The sequence below is a fragment of the Melospiza georgiana genome, chromosome 16 (assembly GCF_028018845.1).
Source record: "Melospiza georgiana isolate bMelGeo1 chromosome 16, bMelGeo1.pri, whole genome shotgun sequence".
NCBI classification, from domain to species: domain Eukaryota; kingdom Metazoa; phylum Chordata; class Aves; order Passeriformes; family Passerellidae; genus Melospiza; species Melospiza georgiana.
Genome location: NC_080445.1, coordinates 7,649,621 through 7,671,208, shown reverse-complemented (window position 1 = coordinate 7,671,208; position 21,588 = coordinate 7,649,621). Strand labels below are relative to the sequence as shown.

The 21,588-nt window shown below is 42.9% G+C and overlaps 2 protein-coding genes across 2 annotated transcripts; both read left to right on the top strand.

Annotated features, from left to right (window-relative positions):
• The first annotated feature begins 356 nt into the window (after window positions 1–356).
• Window positions 357–9,281, top strand: LOC131090121 (acyl-coenzyme A synthetase ACSM4, mitochondrial-like). The gene is made up of 13 exons (XM_058035260.1): window positions 357–557; window positions 1,327–1,537; window positions 1,976–2,183; window positions 2,995–3,138; window positions 3,689–3,845; window positions 4,401–4,480; window positions 5,447–5,570; window positions 5,871–5,951; window positions 6,077–6,178; window positions 6,853–6,980; window positions 7,079–7,178; window positions 7,809–7,928; window positions 8,564–9,281. Exons 1-13 carry the CDS (start codon window positions 357–359, stop codon window positions 8,648–8,650), a joined length of 1,743 nt encoding a protein of 580 aa, XP_057891243.1. The 3' UTR covers window positions 8,651–9,281.
• LOC131090120 (acyl-coenzyme A synthetase ACSM3, mitochondrial-like) lies at window positions 9,272–21,549 on the top strand. The gene is made up of 14 exons (XM_058035259.1): window positions 9,272–9,447; window positions 13,735–14,000; window positions 14,781–14,991; window positions 15,422–15,629; window positions 16,031–16,174; window positions 16,583–16,739; window positions 17,194–17,273; window positions 17,963–18,086; window positions 18,809–18,889; window positions 19,015–19,116; window positions 20,023–20,150; window positions 20,249–20,348; window positions 20,947–21,066; window positions 21,463–21,549. Exons 2-14 carry the CDS (start codon window positions 13,800–13,802, stop codon window positions 21,547–21,549), a joined length of 1,743 nt encoding a protein of 580 aa, XP_057891242.1. The 5' UTR covers window positions 9,272–9,447; window positions 13,735–13,799.
• Window positions 21,550–21,588: the final 39 nt, after the last annotated feature.

Here is a 21,588-nt window from a genome sequence, read left to right as displayed (position 1 = left end):
AAAATTTACAGGAATCCAGACGTAGATATTGATAAAAGGACTGGCAAGTGAAATTTGAGACATGAGATATGGGAGTCATTCATCAGCTGACAAAGTAAAGGACAAATATTCTAATGAAAAGCAGTGCACAATCCCTTTACAAGAAAAGGAGGAACATAAAATAATAGGGAAAACACAGATGTGTTCAAACAACCTATTTATTCAAGCTGGTTTGCATTGGTTCATTCAGCATCAGAAACTAGACAGCATCCAATAACTGTCTGGTTTTAAATGTCTTTTCTTTCATTCCAGGTGACTGATTCCTTAGATGTACCCCTGATTCCTTCCCCTCACCATCTGATAAAACATCATTTATCATGAGAACATTTCTTAAATCCTGGATTCCTCAGTGTTTGTGGATTCTCAGGTCACCTTCCAGAACATTCCATGGAAACAACAGGCTTCTTACATTTCAGATTACTTCCCATTATGAATCTGTAAATCAGGGTAAAAAGGAAGTGCCAGAATATTTCAACTTTGCGAGTGATGTCTTGGATGAGTGGGCACGACTGGAAAAGGTAGTATTTGTCTTTAATTTTATAGACATTCAATTGTAGTTTAACCCCAGCTGTCAACTGAGAACCACAGAGCCCCTGGATCTCACACTCACACATCCACACACATCCAGCAGGATGGGGAGGAGAAACAGGAGAAAAAAAAGGTAAAACCCATAGGTGGAGGAACAAACAGTTTAAGAATTGAAATAAAATATAGTAACAAAAAGAATATTAATAAAAATTATCACTATTGTAGAAGTATTCGTAGAAATAGTAGTGATGAAAAGGGAGATAAAAAAAAAGAGAGAGAGGAACAAAGAAAACCCAGAAAAGATGAATGATGCCCAATACAATTTTCCACTGCCCTCTGATGGACACCCAGCCTGTCTCCAAACAGCAATTGGAACCTCTCAACCAACTTCCCACCAGGGTATCAACTGAGCAGGACTTCCTGTGGCTGGAATATCCCTCTGGACAGTTCAGGTCAGCTGTCCTGTCGGTGATCTCTCCCAGTTTTCATGCACCAACTTGTTGGCAGAGTGTGAAAAACTGGAAATTCCTTGACTTAGTTGTTGCAAAGCAGTGCTTACTCTATCCCAGTCCAAACCAGGACATGGTGGAGCAAATCTCAAATGATACCATTTTATTAATGGTACTGGATAGCAGTGGCACCATTTTGTTTGTCAGAAAGATGGGTATCACTCCAAGAGAGGAGTTGATAAGGGTGATTTATATTGAAGTGAGACCTTTAAAAGTTTGTCTTATTTTAATATCTGCTCACATGTTCTAGGATGGCAGAAAACCAGCAAATCCAGCTTTTTGGTGGGTCAGTGATAAGGGAGAGGAGGTGAAGTGGAGCTTTGAGGAGTTGGGCTCTCTGTCCAAGAAGGCAGCCAATGTCCTTTCTGAGGCCTGTGGTTTGGGGAGAGGAGACAGAATTGTGGCAATTCTGCCTCGTGTTCCTGAGTGGTGGCTCCTGAACGTGGCCTGCATGCGAACAGGTGAGTGACTCACGGACTTGGCGGCTGCAGACAGAAAGCAAACAGAGCCTACAAGCCATCTATTAGATGAGGGTGAAGAAAATGCAAACAGGAATATTCTGTTGGGGCCTCTACAGCTGCTCTTTTGGCTAGAGGGAGAATTGGCTTCACCCACACAGGAAGCACTGACATGGTCCAGTCAAAATCAGTGAATTCAGCCAGTGAGGGCTGAATGGCTGCAACCAAAGGCCACACTTGGCCACATACATTGGAAGGGAGCTGAATTTATCATGGAAGAACTTATATGATTGGAGTCATTTATAATTCAATAGATCTGTTTTGCTCTGCTTTTAAACTGATAAACATCCATGATGAATATAATCAGTATCAACAGAGAGACATAATCAAGTCATTTTGGGAAATGCTGAGTTTTCTCAATTGCCTCTTGCTTTTTTCCAGGAATTGTCCTTATTCCAGGAACATCCCAACTAACTGCCAAGGACATCTTATACCGACTCCAGGCTTCAAAGGCCAAGTGCATTGTTACCAATGATGCCCTGGCACCTGCAGTGGAATCTGTCCTGTCTGACACCCAGTTCCTGAAAACCAAACTCATTGTAGGCCAGGGGAGCAGGGATGGGTGGCTGAACTTCAAAGAACTCCTTGCGTGAGTATCCAGCTCTTTTCTTTCCAGTTCTTTGAGGTTTTGGGAGCTGTATCATTCAGGTGACATTGCTGAGGTGTGGGGGTAATTTTCAAAATACAAATAAGTTACATTTTTGCACCCGTCTGTCAATTCCTTAATTTGTGGCCATACTGGTAGAGGTTCGTCCAATCCAGGTTTTGGGAGCTTAGTTCACGTCCTTCAGCTTCACTTAGCAGCCTGCCAGTTTTTAGAAGCTCTCTGCTTCTACTGTGACCACCAGACAAGCACACAGAGCTCTAAACAATTGTTATAAGCTTGTCTGCTGGAGCCCATTCTAATGGCTCTTGATTAAGTGGGAAAATACCCATTGCCAGCTCTTGGTGCTCAGTTCTTTCTTTCCTATACGATCCTGGTAGCTCAAAGGATCTGAATTTTCCATCAGTCTCTTGAACATTAATGACCTATTATTTGTAATAAGATCAATGTACTTGGCATAATAACCTTAGTTATTGATTTCTAGTGGAGGCTGGTTTTTCCTCATTGGTTTCTGGTTGCTGTTCCATAGTCAGCACCTGGAGTGCCCTTGCTAAAACAGTTACAGACAAAGTCCTTGAAATATTCTGTAGGTGCTCATATCTTGAAAGTTCTGGCATACAGGGCATACTCGTTACAAGCAAAATGTGTTCTCTAACTGTTCTTACCTGTGTTACCACTTATTTTGTGAGATCGTTCACTTTGGGCAATTTTCCTGTTGAACTCCTAAGCTATAAAAATGCTGTTGCCCTGGTGGAAAACTGCACATAGTGACTGGAATATGTAATTTCTTCTGAAGGGTTGCATCTGCTGACCATCAGTGTGTCAAGACAAGAAGTCAAGACCCAATGCTGATCTATTTTACCAGCGGAACTACAGGCTTCCCAAAAATGGTGCTGCAGTCCCACAGCAGTTATGGCATTGGATTTGCAGTCAGTGGCAGGTATTACCTTGCAGTTCCCCCCAGGGTCCTGATTAAGTGCTGTGATCAGCATTGAACTGAACACGAGGCCATAACATTCCAGTAAATGCAGACATTTTATGACTGTAGGATCTTGCATCTTCCTCATCTTGAAAATTAAAGGATACTTTTCCCAAAGCATTCCGAATTGGAAGCTGGTGATCAAGGGGCCAGAAAAGTAACTTGTTTAGTTTCCTGGAGAAATGAGCTGTGGCTTAGCTGATGTCTCAACTGCACCAGGTGGGGAAAGCCAATTCCAGATGATCTGTTTGGGTTCTGCTCTAGATCCAGATTCTGCAACTCAGGACAGAGATGTTTTGCACTGCTCACAAGAAAAATAAATGCTCGAAACATTAAGCAGGAGGGAAGGAAGGGAAATCAGAGAATATTTAAGACTCTTCAACTCTCTCAAACTTTCTACAGAGCCCCACTTGCTGACACCACATCTTCTAATGGAAGCCTCCTGCTGTGACCTGGTCCTGACCCTCTCACATTCTCTGCAGCACTTCTTTCCTCTCTGCTTTTTCATCAGGCAATGGTTGAAATTGACTCCTTCAGATATAATGTGGAATACCTCTGACACTGGCTGGGTAAAAGCAGCTTGGAGCAGTGTTTTTGCACCGTGGATCTGCGGATCTTGTGTCTTCATACACAATATGCCACAGTTTAAACCAGAAGTTATTGCAGAGGTAAGCGTAACAGTTTATACTGTGATATTTATTTCCATTTTACAAAAGTGAAGGAAACAAACTGGAATCCAGTCCATGGGTACCATTGCTTAGTAGCAGCAGGGATAGTATTTCCCACATCCCAAGGAATCATCCTTCCATTTGGTACCCATAGGCTCAAGGAACAAGTGTTATCCCTCCTGGGTAGGCCCTGTGTCATTGTTTGAGTGTAGAGAACAACTGGACAAAGATGCAGGATATAAAGGTCTTGGGATCACTGCTGTGTTGCCCAATATTGAATCCAAACCTTACTTCAGGTATGGACTTCCAGCTGCCTTGTGGACAGGCTGAATATGGGCTAGTATTCACAATATGGCATAAACCTGTATTAAGGTTCTGTTTTCCTAAATTTTCAGTGAGTTGCCAGAGTGCTTATTCTTCCCTTAAGGCACTTTAAACAAATCAGCTGATTCATGCCCCTCAAAATTGGCCTCCTTTGTTAATCACCTGCACATTCACAAGGTCAGGCCCAGCATTACACTTTCTTTTCAGCAAAATAATTTCCTATTTTTCTAGACTCTCTCAAAATATCCCATCACCACCTTCTGCACGGCTCCCACTGCCTTCCTCATGCTGGTCAAACATGATGTGAGCAGGTACAGCAGGGAAGGGAGGGAGGCTGGGGTACAATGCTGGGACACCTCTGCAAGCTTAGTTCCTTAGGTTCCTTAGTTCTCTTTTTCAGTTCAAGGAAACCTAATTAGCAAAGCTTGCTTGCTCTCAGTAAAGAACACTCTCTGTTTTCAAATGTGAGAAGAATTAGCCACACCATAGGCTACCTGGGCTTAGGACTGGCTCTTTGAATAGACAGCACAGAGGAAACAAAGGAGATTTATTTTTTTTTAAGCTGTCACTTCCTCTGAATTTAGGCTTCACAGTTCAATTGAAGTCAAGGTTTTGGGCAGCATTGGATCAGGGAGTTACTGGTGCACCATGGAGCTGTTCTCACATGCTTGAGAATGAAGGGAGCAGTTAGAGGAGTTCCACCTGCTGAGAGCTACTTGGCAGCTGTTCTTCCTGACTTGTTACTCTGTAAAATACCCAGCTTGTGAGAAGTGGTTTGCAAGGGGTTTTCACATCTTGGTAAGGTACTCATTCTTGTCACATAGGTCTTTCATCCTACCAAAAGCCAATCCAGGTTTTAGCAGAGTTCAGCCTCCGTGTATCTATTTATCCTTCCTTTTGCTCTAGAAAATTCTCTGTGTTATACCAGATCTTAGATGTTGGCACATAACAGAGCTTTCCACACACATTTGATGTGCTTGCTCAGATTCCTCCTTTCATGTCAGCTCTCCCAAGGAAACGCTTTTTCTCATGCATTTTCCAGCAGAAAAACCTACTTCTATTGCCACAGAGATAAACCACATCATCTGCAGTGGCAACTCAAGCAGTCTAGCATTCTAGTCAAGGTGTGCATAACAGGGTGATGATAGTCATTTCCAAAGGAGCTTGTGAAGTTTTACGTTTATTTCCTTGGAAAGCTGAGGGAGGCTGTTTGGTTAAGTCTATATACTGTTCTTGCAAGAGTTAAGAAAATTATTTCATTTGCTGTTCCTCTTAAGCTACAAGTTCCAGAGTCTGAAGCACTGTGTAACTGGAGGGGAAGCACTCAATCCTGAAGTGTTGGCGAAGTGGAAAATCCAGACAGGTGTGGATATCCATGAAGGATATGGCCAGACCGAAACAGTACGTTTGCAATAAATATAATTATTGGTAATAAAATCTTCTACCATGTTTACTTCAAAAGCAAAACTAAAATAGATTATTTGCTCTGGGTATCAATTTGTCCTGTGTGAGGTTTTAATGAAAAATATCAAAGCAGCTCACATCCCAGACTCTGATGTTCTTGAGAACCACGGCGCTTTGGTCCTGATTCAGCCCTTGTCACAACAAAGTCACAAAAAGGAGTCCTTTCTAATGCAAATAATAAAATTTACAGGATACTGCAACAAATTTTTTAAAAGCTTTAAAAAATCTGTTCTGCAGGTGACAATCTGTGCCAATATGGAAGGAATGAAAATTAAACCCGGCTCTTTGGGAAAAGCTGTTCCCCCTTATGATGTGCAGGTATGTGGCAGTTGTGGGTAGAAGGGTAAGGCAGTGCTGTGTCTCTTCTGTGGCCTGCACTGAGCTGCAGCAGATGTTCCTGTGAGCTGATCAAAGCAGTCCTGCTGTGTGTGTCCTTTCTGCAGATCGTAGATGAGCAAGGGGCTGTGGTGCCTCAGGGAGAAGAGGGCACCATTGCTGTCCGGGTGAAGCCCAAACGGCCCTTCTGTCTGTTCTCCGAGTACTTGGTGAGCCTGACTTGCTGTGCCTGTGTCTGCTCAGGCACCCAGGAGACACCCAGGGCAGAGGTCTGCCAGGAGCAGAACTCCATGCAGAATTCTCAGAAAGTCTCCCTGGGTTACGTGAGGACTTTGAGCCTGATCAGTGCATAGTTTCAGGAACAGACTGACTGACTGTAGCTTCAAAATGCAATGTGAACCAGGGGATACCTTGTTCCAGATATGTGCCATGTGCTTCATGTTCAGAGCATCACTCTTTTCCCTCTATTCCATTCCTATCTTTGTTTGAACATTATTGAAGAACAGCCCATAAATTCTACTCTTACACATCAGAAGCTCATGGAGGCTTTCCAAGGCAAAGGTATTTTATTCCCTCATTCCACTATCAGAGGTACCCCCATTCCATCAGGCACTGCAGTCAGAGGAAACCTTTGTACAGATGCCTGTCACAGACAACATGTGCACAAGATCAACAGCACAAACACAAGCTACAGCGCAAACCCCTCATATGTAGAAGATCATATGGCTCTGAGGTAGTGACACCTCAGTGGAAATATAAAGCAGTACTGAACACACTCATTTTGAGTACAATTTTTTGTTCATTTTTAGCATCACTGCTAAGGAAATGCATTACAATTCACTAACAATAAGGTGACTTTTTGGAAATGTTTGATTGTTGCCAGGATAATCCAGAGAAAACTGCTGCCTCTGTGCAAGGAGATTTTTATCTCACCGGGGACAGAGGCGTTATGGACAAAGAGGGATATATCTGGTTTGTTGGAAGAGCTGATGATATCATTAACTCTGCTGGGTAAGGCATCTCCTGTTAGATCTGCCTGATGAAATGCAGCCTGGCAAGGCCAAGGACTGGTCCCTGCTGCTGGGCTGAGCTGTCTCTGTGCTCCCCAGGTACCGCATTGGCCCCTTTGAGGTGGAGAGTGCATTGATAGAGCACCCAGCAGTGGTGGAGGCGGCTGTGGTCAGCAGTCCCGACCCAGTGCGAGGGGAGGTAAAGCAAAATAGGGAAAAATGCAAAAGAAATACCCTTTCTACTAAGTATCAACTTCCTTATAAGTACCAGGCTTCCTTGGAATTCAGTGTTGCAAACTTTTGAAATTAGGTGGGCATAAACATTTTTTAATCCACACCTTGAGAGATCTTACAATATCAGAATTATTTCTTTGCAGGGTTTTATGTGGGGAAAAAAATTGGTTTTTCAGATTAATCATGTGATCTTTTTGTCTAAGCAAAGAAATTTTGATTATTTCTCATTTACCACTAAGCATATGGTGGCAATGATATCCACAGTGTTGAATTTTTGCTTTATATTTTTCCAACCTTGCAACGTTTCTTTGACCAACTGGGACAAGATTTTAATCTCTCTTTATTTTCTGTACTAGAACTTTTTGAAAGTTTAATAATGTATAAAGTTAGAAAAAAAGTAGAAAATAGAAAAACATTCTCTTCTCCAGAATGTGTCCTTCATAACACAGCAGTTGATAATAAACAGCTAGTGAAAAGGGAAATTAAAGAAAATTATTTGACATTCTGGAATTTTGACATTCACTTTTCACAACAAATGTATTCATTTATTGCCACCTCTGGAAGTTAATGGAACCCCTTCATTTGTGGTTCACAGGTGGTCAAAGCTTTCGTTGTTTTAGCTCCTGCTTTTGTATCACATGATCCAGAAAAATTAATTCATGAGCTTCAACAACATGTCAAGAAGGTGACTGCACCATACAAGTATCCAAGGAAGGTAAGTACAGCCCAAAATGACATTGTTCCAGAACTTGTGCATTTTTTGTCTTGCTTCAGCTCTTCTTCAACATCTTTCTGACAAACGCCCCAACCAGAGTTAGATAAAATAAAAGTAGATGACAGGGTCTGCTGCAGCTGCAGCCTTGGGTTGGCTGTGTGTGTTAGAATGGACCCAGGGGGAGCAGTGGTGGTGAAATTCTACTTCATGATGGCCCAGTCTTTCTTTCATGGAATGCTGGAGTGTTCACAGCAGCTCAAATGGGCAAGGCATTCCATTCTAACCAGTTCTACCTTCAGCCCTCCTCTGACAGACAGCTAAATCAAAGCAAAAGTTCCTGCTGGCATCAGTGGGTTGGAATCCATCTCTTCTCACTAGGAAAGCCACCAGGAGCTCCCTGTCCTGAAAGCTGCAACACTCAGCTCCTAGAGATGGTTGCACATCTCCCTGCAAGTACTGTCTGTGCAGTAGCTACAAGGTGTAGTAAGGAAATTCACCATTCCAGCCCTGGTTGTGCAGCTTCCCATCTGTTCCTCCCCAGCTATCCTATGCTAAAAGTGTTTGCAAAATCTTTTGTTGCACCTGGGAAATCACCCACAAGATCTTTGGATACAGGGAGCATTTTTGCCTTTCAGGTGGAGTTTGTTCAGGAGCTGCCAAAGACAGCTACTGGGAAAATCCAGAGAAAGGTTCTAAAGAACAAAGAGTGGGCAAAGGTGTAAAAAGAGCAAGAGTGATCTGGAAAATATGGAGAGAAATTCTCCATCATGTGTACCAGCCATAACACAAGACAGAGTGGGTTGTCATGACCCAGAGAAGAACAGGAATATCAGGGGAAAAAAACTGTGGAAGAAAAAGGAGAAAACATTCTTGAGGATATGTGGTATTGGAACCACTTCTGCCATCAACCTCCAAATTTTCACAAGGAAGGAAGTGCAAGTGATTCAAACTGTGGAATGGGAGAAAGACTCAGGTGCATACAGAGGTCTAATTTTTTTTACTACAGTTCGTATAAATATCTTACTTAAAAAACAAAATGGGTGAAACTACATGGCTTTGAGAATTACAAATAAATGAGAAATTAATAAGAAAATATGTTTGTCCTGAGGTGGGTATCAGCAAATAATTAACATCCAAAACCTACCACTGTAACATTCTCAAATTCTTTCAGTGTGGAAGGGAAAATGCATCTCTTTTTAATGCTTCTCTTCATCATGATGAAATTGTGATGTACTTAAATGGTTAAAGTTGAGGCAAAAGAAGACCCAAAATGCTTTAGGTTAAGGTGCAAATGACACACAAATAACAATGGTGTAAATGATTACACGAAAAAAAGTTACTCCACAGAAAGAATTCTGCTGCTTGGTCTGTTTTGTGCCACATTCTGTTCTCATTATTTCAGAAGAAGTAAAGTCAGAGGGGTTTCACTCCAAAACCTTTATGAAGGAGTTTCCAGGTTTCACATCTCCAGGGAACAGCTGATCTTACAGTGCCTCTTATGGGAAACATGTCCTAGCAGGTGAGTGAAATGAATGAAGAGGATCTCCCCCTGCAGCTCCTGATCTCTCCTGTCCACAGCAGAAAGGTGAGGAAAATGTTATTTATCTGCACTCTTCGTCTTGATGATCACTGAGCAAAGCAAATGGTATTAAATCAGGAGTAATCATTTTTGAGTCTCACTCCTCATTCTGAGACCTTTGCCATTACTGAATCTTTTCCTCAGTTTGCTGTATTCATTTTCACCTCTATATTTGCAGGTGAGAAAGTGCTAAAAACTTGAAGGTTCTCACAGTATTCTTGGAGGATGTTTCTGTACAGCACTCGGGAATCTCAAACTGCAAATGTGTTTCATCTTGTCAGTCTTGAACATCATTTCCCTAAATATTCCTAAATATTTTCTGTCCCTCCTCTTTCTCTCATAGGCTATTGTGTAGATTTTGTCATTCTAATGCTCTGGAATAGGCAAGTTACAGCTAAATCAGAGAATTAGAGCAGACCGAGAAAGGAGAAACATCTGCCTAAGTGATTAAGGATTGTTTACAAGTGGTCAGTGTTTCTCTGCACAATGTCCAAGGATTGTGGAGAACACCATGAATTTCTGCTGCTTTTGACAAAATATCTCTCTGGGGGGGAAATCTGCATCCAGACTATTTATGTTGGCAGACAGCACTGAAAAGATTGTGTTAAGTTCTGGGTATTTGAACTCATTTGCCTGATGGGCAGATTAAATAAGGTTAAATTAATCTGTATAAGGTTCTGCTAAGGAAAAAGGCAATAGTTCCAATGTTAAATAAGTAACTTTTCTTGAGGAATCAAATGTCACCAATGCTGAAATCTGTGCATCAAAGATGTGAGAATAAACAGCTACAAGTGAAGACATGGGACAAGGGGTAAAAGACATAGGCAGGCCCATGATCTGTTTTTTTTGGTTCCTGTGGGATTCCTAGAGATGAAATTTCCTTGTAGGAAATGTTTAATAACATCTTTTGCTGTTTCACCTTTGTGAGCAGAGGCAAAGATTGCTCCTGACAATCTTCTATGGAAACATGTATACATTTAAAGCAACCAAAAGACACATAATGGGTCACATGCTTTGCCAAATCTGTAAATTGTGAAGCCCTCCAGGATTTACTCCTGCCCCAAGAGACAGCAGAGAATATTTCTGGCAGTCAGGGCATGTAGTGACATCGTGTGTTAGTTTGTTTATTACCTCCTGTTAGGAATCCTGGCAAAGAAGAATGAGAATGTACATACATGACAAAATAAGGATGCTGTTCCTGAGAAAGGATAAAGATTAAAGTTTTAAGCAAGGAGTATAACTGGTCATTAGCAACTGTCTCCAGGAATGAATTTTCAGCTCCCTCAACAATACCTGTAAAATAAGCAGAATCAGCTACCAAATTAAAAAGTCATGTAACAAAACAAACAACAGGACTAATTTTTTATTAATTATCTTTATCAAATGTTTAACCTAATTAATGGTTTGTAACAGTCTGAGAGAGAATTTTAAGTCCCAAATATTTCTAGGGTGATGTTTGCTGTGTCTTCTCCTCTGTAATGGTCAGTCCAGCTTGTTGGGTGGCTGTGATGGTGACTTTCAAAGTTGAATGTAAAATGGATCATTTTTAGCTGCAATAAGTATATTATCCATATAATGATAAAAAACTGCTTGTGGATGATTCTGGTGAAGGGCTGCCAAAACTTTACCTTTATGCATTTAGGCATGGCTTACTAGGCTTTTGCTTTATATCTACGAAGTCTGGAGCAGGTGTGTTACCATTAGGGATTTGCATGAGTGCTTTCCTTGCTGCATTTTTAATATCATCAGGCACTGGCTTTGGGAGGTTTGCAGCCTAATCTTGGGGCTGGGTATGAGCTCCCTCCCCAGCTGAGTGTTCTAGTGTTAGCATTGCCTGTGCCTGGTCCTCAGCACTGTAAAGCAACAACTGATTCAACATGCAACAATTGATGTAACAATCTCTTCCACCCCCTTTCCCACAGGGTGAATCCAGGCGGAGACAGCAGCACAGTCATCACGTGCTGTATGTCATGAGGGGTTAAAAGATATGCAGTGAAAATAGCTTGCATTCGACTGCTGAAGAAAGGAGAAGCCTGTTCATAGCTTTCGGCAGCCTTACAGTCTTTGTATTTCCCTGTAGGCTCGAGGTTCCCATCTAGGACCAGCTCTTCCCCTTCTGTTCTTTACCATACTAGTCTGGCTCTTCTGCCACGGATCAGTGGAATCACTGGCTCTAGAAGGGATTAGGTTTTCCTCTGAGGAGGGCGGAGGATGCAAGCACAGTGTTGTTATTGCTGGAAGGGTAAAGGCAGAGCTGGTGCTCTGGCGCACGCACAGCCATGGAGACATTGGCACGGCCATGTTGGAGAGCAGCGCGTCGGGGAGCACGGTGGGCGTGGCTCTGGCTGCCCGGGAGGGGCGTGGCCCGGGGCATGCTGGGAGTTGTAGTCAGGAGCGGTGGGGTGCAGTTGAAGGGGACCGTTGAGGTAGCATGGTGCCTCTGGTGGCATAGACGTTAGCAGGGTGGTTAGCAGGTAATACAACACGATATTCAGATGGACAGGAGAGAGGCTGGGGTGGTGAGGAGCAGGAAAGGCGGGGAAGATCCGAGAGGGATCCCAAGCAGAGGACGCAGAAGGGAATGCAGGGTAGCTGAGTAACTTGTGTCGAGTTCCATTGTAGGGCAGTCTGCGGGAGGACAGGGGAAGGAACACGAAGGGGCAGGGGTTGCGATTTGCACTGCTTCTGTGTCTGGGACAGGTTGCACCCTGGCCTTCCATCCCCAGGGTGAGGGAGTTAAAAGCAGTCTCGGTTTGGGAAGGGATCCTGCACAGTGAAGTGGCCCCGGACCCCCCGGATTCCTGCCACACCAGCAAGGCCAGGGAGGGGCCGAGCGCCGGCAGTTGCTGCTCTTTGGCTTTGAGCGTTCTGAGAATCACACAGAAAGCAGGCACACCACGAGACGGTCCCCCTCGGTAGCTAGGTCATAAAGCGTGACGCCCACAAAATTCCAAAATCCCACAGAGAAGATTCCACAGTCCGTGCCGTGTTGTGCAGCGCCGCACGGGGCCGAGCCGGGGCTGCAGCCGGTGAGGCACAAGCGCCAGGGCTGGGCAGGGCCCTGTGGGCGGGTGAGAGCAGGGCCCTGGCTGCGGCAGAGCCTGGCACAGCGCTACTGGCTACAGTTGCCAGGAAGTTCCGAAACACCCAATTTAGAGGGCTTTAACTCGTGATTATTGGCCTTTCTTCTGTGGACCGCCAAGAAAAATTTAGAGTTATTGTATTTGTCCCTGTCTAGTCTTGACAGTTTCATTCCCATAATAATCCGGATTAGGTGGGGTATGCCCACCGGGTTGGGCTAGGAGCAGCAGGAATAAGTGTCTCTTTTCTCCGCTTACCTGCTTTTTCTGGCAGGCATCCAAAAGATCTGATTCCGGGGGTTGCTTGTAACCATGTCAGGCCTGCTGATTTAATCCACAGCAGAGAAAATAAAAGGTCCTTATGACTGGTAAAACCCAGTGAAATCAAACAGAAGATCCCTCAATATGAGGTCCCTGTTTGGGCGCCAGTCATTGTAGTTTTCACTCGCTGCAACCTGTAGTTCAACTTAGCCGGGGAAACTGACAAAAAAAGGGATGGGAATGATGGACTTGCCCAAAAAAAAACCCCAAAAAACTTTAATAGCAAAATAACAAACATGGAAACTGCAGAGTCTGGGGACATGTTCCAAAGATGGGGGGGAGGGGGTGTGGCAAATATTACAAGGTATAGGGATTTTCTAAGGACAAGGATCCAGTCAGGAATGTGAGCTCAGGACATGACCTTATTTGTAAAAGGTACTGAAACAACTGAGAACAAGAACCAGAAACCTGATCAAATATAGGATAGATCTATTAACATATTGGTTCCCATGACCCCACTCTTCTTGCCATGAGAAGTTTTTTTCAGTGTCCTGTTTCCCATGGCCTCAGGCTGATGCCCCCTGCCTATGCTACTGAGGTTAAGCCACCATTTATTCCAGCTGGATGAGATTCCACAGTTGTTGTTTTTGTTGCAGGATTCATAGCAACAACTCCGCTAATTTTATTAAACTCAAGGTGACTGTGCTTATTCTATATACCATAATGTTAAATATTCACGTCACAAAAATACAGGTAACATGATATAAAACGAGGATGTGTGTAAGCAACCTATTTATTCAAGATGGTTTGCGTTCGTTTATCCGACATCGTACATGGGACAGCCTCCAATAACTGGATTCGCTTAATGTCTTTTCTTTCATTCCAGGTGACTGATTCCTTAGATGTACACCTGATTCCTTCTCCTCATCATCTGATAAAACATCATTTATCATGAGGACATTTCTTAAATCCTGGATTCCTCAGTGTTTGTGGATTCTCAGGTCACCTTCCAGAACATTTCATGGAAACAACCGGCTTCTTACATCTTCCATAGCTTCCCATTTTGAATCTATAATCCAGGGTGAAAAGGAAGTGCCAGAATATTTCAACTTTGCAAGTGATGTCTTAGATAAGTGGACACAACTGGAAAAGGTAATATTTGTCTTTTATTTTATAGACATTGAATTGTAGTTTAACCCCAGCTGTCAACTGAGAACCACAGAGCCCCTGGATCTCACACACACACATCCACACACATCCAGTGGGATGGGGAGGAGAAACAGGAGGAAAAAAGGTAAAACCCGTGAGTTGAGAAAGAACCGTTTAAGAATTGAAATATAATAATAATAATCATCATATTAGTAGCAGTAGTAGCTCACTGTCCACTGGTTGATGCCCAGCCCATCCCCAAACACCTCCCAGCAAACTTCCTCCCAGGTTGTAAACTGAGCAGGACCTCCTGTGATGTGGAATATCCCTTCAGGCAGTTGAGGTCAGCTGTCCTGTCCACGATCTCTCCCAGCTTCTTCTGCAGCTCTTTGTTGGCAGAGTGTGGGAAACTGGAAAGTCCTTGACTTACAGTAAGCACTGCTTAGCAACAACTAAAGCATCAGTGTGTTATCAATACTGCACTGATCCTAAATTCATAAACCACACACTTTACCACGACATAGTAAGGGAATTGACTTCATTCCAGACTAAATGAGGAGACAGTGGAAAGAATGTCAGATGATACAAATCCATTTTCCTCATGGGTACTAGGCAGTATCGGCTGCAGAGTGGAAAGCATTATTTTATTTTGGTTATCAGAAATACAGGAGTCACCCTAAGAGAGTGATTGCCAGGGATGGTTTGCTTAGTTAAGCGTTATTTTGTATTGAAGTGAAACCTTTTAAAGTTTTTCTTCTTATTATGTCTTCTTATGTTTTGAAGGCGGGAAAAAAACCAGCAAATCCAGCTTTTTGGTGGGTCAATGATAAGGGAGAGGAGGTGAAGTGGAGCTTTGAGGAATTGGGCTCTCTGTCCAAGAAGGCAGCCAATGTCCTTTCTGAGGCCTGTGGTTTGGGGAGAGGAGACAGAATTGTGGCAATTCTGCCTCGTGTTCCTGAGTGGTGGCTCCTGAACGTGGCCTGCATGCGAACAGGTGAGTGACTCACGGACTCGGTGGCTGCAGACAGAAAGCAAACAGAGCCTACAAGCCATCTATTAGATGAGGGTGGAGAAAATGCAAACAGGAATATTCTGTTGGGGCCTCTACAGCTGCTCTTTTGGCTAGAGGGAGAATTGGCTTCACCCACACAGGAAGCACTGACATGGTCCAGTCAAAATCAGTGAATTCAGCCAGTGAGGGCTGAATGGCTGCAACCAAAGGCCACACTGGGCCACATACATTGGAAGGGAGCTGAATTTATCATGGAAGACCTTGGAGTCATTAATAATTCAATAGATCTGTTTTGCTCTGCTTTTAAACTGATAAACATCCATGATGGATAAAATCAGCATCAACAGAGAGACATAATCAAGTCATTTTGGGAAATGCTGAGTTTTCTCAATTGCCTCTTGCTTTTTTCCAGGAATTGTCTTTTTTCCAGGAACAACCCAACTAACTGCCAAAGACATCTTATACCGACTCCAGACTTCAAAGGCCAAGTGCATTGTTACCGATGATGCCGTGGCACCTACAGTGGAATCTGTCCTGTCTGACACCCAGTTCCTGAAAACCAAACTCATTGTAGGCCAGGGGAGCAGGGATGGGTGGCTGAACTTCAAAGAACTCCTTGCGTGAGTATCCAGCTCTTTTCTTGCCAGTTCTTTGAGGTTTTGGGAGCTGTATCATTCAGGTGACATTGCTGAGGTGTGGGGATAATTTTCAAAATATGAATGAGTTACATTTCTGTCAACTTGCAGCACTGTGATTGCACTGCATTAAGTACATCTTCATGCAACCCAGGTTTTGGGACCCAAGTTCAGGTCTTCAGCTTCTTCTTGCTCTTCACCCTTGTGATTCAGAGTATATGTGATAGGCAAAATGTGTTCTCTAACATTTCCCTGTGATATATAATGGATTTAGCAAGACCATATAATTTGAGGCAGCTTTCCTGTTGATCTCCTAAACATTAAAAATACTGCTTCCTTGGAGGAAAACTGCATGCAGTGACCAGAATACATAATTTCTTCTGAAGGGCTGCATCTGCTGAACATATATGTACGAAGACGAGGAGTAACGACCCAATGATTGTGTATTTTACCAGCGGAACTACAGGCTTCCCAAAAATGGTGCTGCATTCCTACTGCAGTTTCGGCATTGGATTTGTAACCACTGGCAGGTATTACCTTGCAGTTCCCCCCAGGGTCTTGATTAAGTGCTGTGATCAGCACTAAACTGAACACGAGACCATAACATTCCAGTAAATGTAGGCATTTCATCACTGTAGGATTTGCAGCTTCTTCATCTTTCCTCTCTCATGGTGAAACCCTTGTTATTAAAACCTTCTTGAAGGCCAAGGCTCATTATGTGCAGAGTTGTGTCACTTGCAGGGCTGAAAGCAGAGGAGCAATAAGGAGAGCATCCCTACAAGCACACCAGAGGAAGTCAAGTGCTCTCATGTTGTGTCAACCTTTCCTGAGAGCCAAAGCAACCTTGGGCTGTTTCATTATACCTTAAAAGTTACATCTGTGGCTTGGTGCTGATTTGCTTTCCCTGAAAGTCTTTTTCATCTCTGCTTTTTCATTAGGCGTTGGCTGGGCTTGGGTCCTTCAGATATAATGTGGAATACCTCTGATACTGGCTGGGTAAAATCAGCCTACTGTAGTGTTTTTTCACCATGGATCTGTGGAGCCTGTGTCTTTATACACCATATGCCAGTGTTTCAACCAGAAATTATTGGAACTGTGAGTAATCCCCGCATCCCCAGCAATCCAAAGGTACCAGAATGCCTATTCCTCTTCCCAGCTCTTTTTCAAAACCACTCAGCTGGATGATTCCCCTCAACACTGGCCTCTTGTGTGGGGCAGAAACCTTGACTTTCCCAAGAATACTGGAAAAGTTGTAGTAGTGTTCCCTATCTCAATCAGGCTTGAGCCTGGGACACAGACACCTTGGAAACCCCCCCAAAAAACCCTTAACTGGAACTACTGCTCTCACTGGTCCTTCATTTACATGAGTGACTTCTGTTGAACAGAAAGTTCCATATTGTGCAGGAGTTGGACTGCCTGGTACAGTATTTTTATTGTTTTTATCTTGCAGACATTTGAGCATGTAAATTGTGTTAATCACCTGCACATTCACAAGGTCAGGCCCAGCATTTCACTTTCTTTTCAGCACAATAATTTCCTATTTCTCTAGACTCTCTCAAAATATCCCATCACCACCTTCTGCACGGCTCCCACCGGGTACCGCATGCTGGTCCAACATGACATGAGCAGGTACAGCAGGGAAGGGAGGGAGGCTGGGGTACAATGCTGGGACACCTCTGCAGGCTTAGTTCCTTAGGTTCCTTAATTCTCTTTTACAGTTCAAGGAAACCTAATTAGCAAAGCTTGCTTGCTCTCAGTAAAGAACACTCTCTTTTCAAATGTGAGAAGAATTAGCCACACCATAGGCTACCTGGGCTTCAGGACTGGCTCTTTGAATAGACAGCACAGAGGAAACAAAGGAGATTTTTTTTTAAGCTGTCACTTCCTCTGAATTTAGGCTTCACAGTTCAATTGAAGTCAATGTTTTGGGCAGCATTGGATCAGGGAGTTCCTGGTGCACCATGGAGCTGTTCTCACATGCTTGAGAATGAAGGGAGCAGTTAGAGGAGTTCCACCTGCTGAGAGTTACTTGGCAGCTGTTCTTCCTGACTTGTTACTCTGTAAAATACCCAGCTTGTGAGAAGTGATTTGCAAGGGGTTTTCACATCTTGGTAAGGTACTCATTCTTGTCACATAGGTCTTTCATCCTACCAAAAGCCAGTCCAGGTTTTAGCAGAGAGCTCAGGCTCTGTCATCCTATTCTGCCTTTCCTTCAGTCTTAGGTGTACTTGGAAAGCCGAGGAAGTCTGTTTAGTTAAGGTTGCTCACTGCTCATTTTAGGAGTTAAGAGAATTATTTCATTTGCTCTTCCTCTCAAGGTACAAGTTCCAAAGTGTGAAGCACTGTCTAACTGCAGGTGAACCTCTCAATCCTGAAGTGTTTTCCCAGTGGAAAGCCCAGACAGATTTGGATATCTATGAAGGATATGGCCAGAGTGAAACAGTACGTTTGCATTAATTCTTGTAGTATACCCATTCAAAGGTAAGACTACTAGAGCCATGGTGTCCTTGATAAATCAATGGAAAAGGTTAGAATCGTTTACATTATTTAAAAAAAAAAGACTTTGTATAATTATGATTATACAATTCCAGAATCAATAAGCTGCATATTCTAGATAGTTTAGACCCCTGCAAAAACATTGCCAGAGACACTTCACATCAAATAAGTTGTAGGAGATCTCTTTCTCATCTTTACTTCAAAATAACCCCTGAACACACAATTTGCTCCAACTCTCCGTTTGGCCTGTCTGAGTTTTTAATGGCAAATATTAAACCAGCTCACATCCCAGACTTCTCTGTAAGTGAACATTAACAAAACTATTAAGAGCTAGATCTCAGGCTTTCTCTCATTTTGCCCTTGAAATGGTCCCAAATTAATTGTCCCAATATTGAAATAAGATCTGTAATAATAATCTGCTGTCCTGCAAAATAAAAGTCAAGAGTTTGCAGGACAATCCACTGGCTCAGACTCAACAGAACAAAGCTCTCACAGGTCTGACCTGAAATGCCTCTCAACCCCTCTGGTGTTCTCAAAAAACCACAGCGCTTTGGTCCCCATTTAACCCTTGTCTCACAAACTCATGGAAAGATGCCTAATGCAAGCAATAACAAAATTTACAAGATATTGCAACAATTTTAAAAATATTTTAAAAATCTATTCTGCAGGTGGCACTCTGTGCCAATGTAAAAGGAATGAAAATTAAACCTGGCTCTTTGGGAAAACCTGTTCCCCCTTTTGATGTGCAGGTATGTGGCAGTTGTGGGTAGAAGAGTAAGGCAGTGCTGTGTCTCTTCTGTGGCCTGCACTGAGCTGCAGCAGATGTTCCTGTGAGCTGATCAAAGCAGCCCTGCTGTGTGTGTCCTTTCTGCAGATCGTAGATGAGCAAGGGGCTGTGGTGCCTCAGGGAGAAGAGGGCACCATTGCTGTCCGGGTGAAGCCCAAACGGCCCTTCTGTCTGTTCTCCGAGTACTTGGTGAGCCTGACTTGCTGTGCCTGTGTCTGCTCAGGCACCCAGGAGACACCCAGGGCAGAGGTCTGCCAGGAGCAGAACTCCATGCAGAATTCTCAGAAAGTCTCCCTGGGTTACGTGAGGACTTTGAGCCTGATCAGTGTGTGGTGATGCTGAGGGGCAGGACATTCTTAAGAAAGCATAGACCCAGGCAAACTTAAAGACATTCTCCCCTGCAACTGAACTCTCATAATTAATAAGCTATCTATGTTTTTAATCCTTTTCTGAACCTCCATAATATTTGGATATTTGTAGCATACTCAAGCAACAACTTGTAAAATGTAATTGCTCACTAAGGGACAAGAAACTTCTACAAGACCAATACTATAGCTTCTGGTTTTCACTCTGTCTTCTGTTGTCAAAAAGTTTTCTTGTGTGACCAAGAGCTTACACTGGATGTAGAGGTCCTATAGGTCAATGCAAACAATGAAGTTTTCTTGCAGGTGACCTCATTTCAGTTTTGATCCTGTCAGTTAAGGGTAAAAAGTTTATTTTGACATGAGATTATTGTGGCAACCTCTTCCAATGATAAATCATCTCCCTGAACAGAGTGGGTTACACATTTTTGTGGGTCACACATTTGCTTTGATGGATGGGCATTTTGATAGAGCACAACTTTTCTCTCTAGAACAGAAATCTCTACATACATTCTTTAGTGTGTAGTGCTCTTTTCCACCTGCCACACACTTCAGGCACCAAACTGCTAATCAACATGGCTTTTTAGTTGAAAACATGAAACAGTACTGAACACACTTATTTTGAGAACAACTGAAAAAATTATTTTTGTCATTTTTTGCATCACTGCTAAGGAAATGCATTATGTTTCAGTAATAATCAGGTACCTTTTCTGAAATATTTGATTGTTGCCAGGATAATCCAGAGAAAACTGCTGCCACTCTGTGTGGAGATTTTTATCTCACTGGAGACAGAGGCTTTATGGATGAAGAGGGATATATCTGGTTTGTTGGAAGAGCTGATGATATCATTATCTCTGCTGGGTAAGGCATCTCCTGTTAGATCTGCCTGATGAAATGCAGCCTGGCAAGGCCAAGGACTGGTCCCTGCTGCTGGGCTGAGCTGTCTCTGTGCTCCCCAGGTACCGCATTGGCCCCTTTGAGGTGGAGAGTGCATTGATAGAGCACCCAGCAGTGGTGGAGGCGGCTGTGGTCAGCAGTCCCGACCCAGTGCGAGGGGAGGTAAAGCAAAATAGGGAAAAAATATCCTTAAAAGAAATACCCTTTCTACTAAGTATCAACTTCCTTATAAGTACACAAGGCTTCCCTGGAATTCAATCTGTTTAATATTTTAAAAATAAGCTAATTTTTTTTTAATCCATATCTTAATCAAACTTTCAATATCAGAATTATTTCTTTGTTTGCCATTTTTATGTGGAAAAATATTTTAGCTTTCCATACTAATTAAGACATGTTTTTGTCTAAGCAATGAAATTTTGATTATTTCTTGTTTTGTCACTTAGTGCAGTGTAGCAGTGACATCCAGAGTGTTTCATTTTTGTTTTACATTTTCAACTTTGCAACATTTCTTTGAGCAACAGAGTCAAGATTTTCATCTTAATTAGGATATAACTTAAAGGGAAATAAGAAAAAAATCCCCTGCTCCAGAATGGGTCCTTCATAGCACAGCATTCTCTAGTAATCAGCTAATGAAAAGGGAAAACAAAGACAAAGATCAAATTTTGGCATTCTGAATTTTGACATTCACTTTTCAAAACAAATGTATTCCCTTATTGCCACCTCTGGAAGTTAATGGAACCCTTTCATTTTTGTGGCACAGGTGGTCAAAGCTTTTGTTGTTTTAGCTCCTGCTTATGAATCACATGATCAAAAAAAATTAGCTGATGAGCTTCAACAACATGTCAAGAAGGTGACTGCACCATACAAGTATCCAAGGAAAGTAAGTACAGCCCAAAAAGACAGGTTCTCTCATTGTACCTGAAACTGAGCATTTTTTTTCCCACCTCAGCTCTTTTCAACACCTTTCTGACAAACACTCCAACCAGAGTTAGATAAAATGAAAGTAGATGACAGGGTCTGCTGCAGCTGCAGCCTTGGGTTGGCTGTGTGAGCTTGAATGCACCCAGGGGGAGGCAATGGTCGTGCAATTTTACTTCATGATGCCCAGTCTTTCTTTCATGGAGTACTGGGCTTTTCACAGCAGCTCAAATGGGCAAGGCATTCAGTCAGCATTTCATGCTGACTCTGCAGCTTCCCATCCTTTTATCCCCAACCATATTGAAAATGTGTCTTTCCTTCAGCTGGGAATTTAAACTGATGTATTTTTGCCTTTCAGGTGGAGTTTGTTAAGGAGTTGCCAAAGACAGTCACTGGGAAAATCCAGAGAAATGTTCTAAGGAGCAAAGAGTGGGGAAAAGCATAAAAAGAGCAAGAGTGATCTGGAAAACAAGGAGAGAAATAT

Excerpts from the sequence above, each read along its gene's own strand:
- LOC131090121 (XM_058035260.1), top strand. The coding sequence starts at position 357 with ATGAGAACATTTCTTAAATCCTGGATTCCTCAGTGTTTGTGGATTCTC. Across the intron at positions 1,538-1,975 it reads CGTGGCCTGCATGCGAACAG|GAATTGTCCTTATTCCAGGA; the intron begins GTGAGTGACTCA and ends GCTTTTTTCCAG. Across the intron at positions 3,139-3,688 it reads GGATTTGCAGTCAGTGGCAG|GCAATGGTTGAAATTGACTC; the intron begins GTATTACCTTGC and ends CTTTTTCATCAG.
- LOC131090120 (XM_058035259.1), top strand. The coding sequence starts at position 13,800 with ATGAGGACATTTCTTAAATCCTGGATTCCTCAGTGTTTGTGGATTCTC. Across the intron at positions 15,630-16,030 it reads AACTTCAAAGAACTCCTTGC|GGCTGCATCTGCTGAACATA; the intron begins GTGAGTATCCAG and ends TTTCTTCTGAAG. Across the intron at positions 20,151-20,248 it reads GATATCATTATCTCTGCTGG|GTACCGCATTGGCCCCTTTG; the intron begins GTAAGGCATCTC and ends TGTGCTCCCCAG.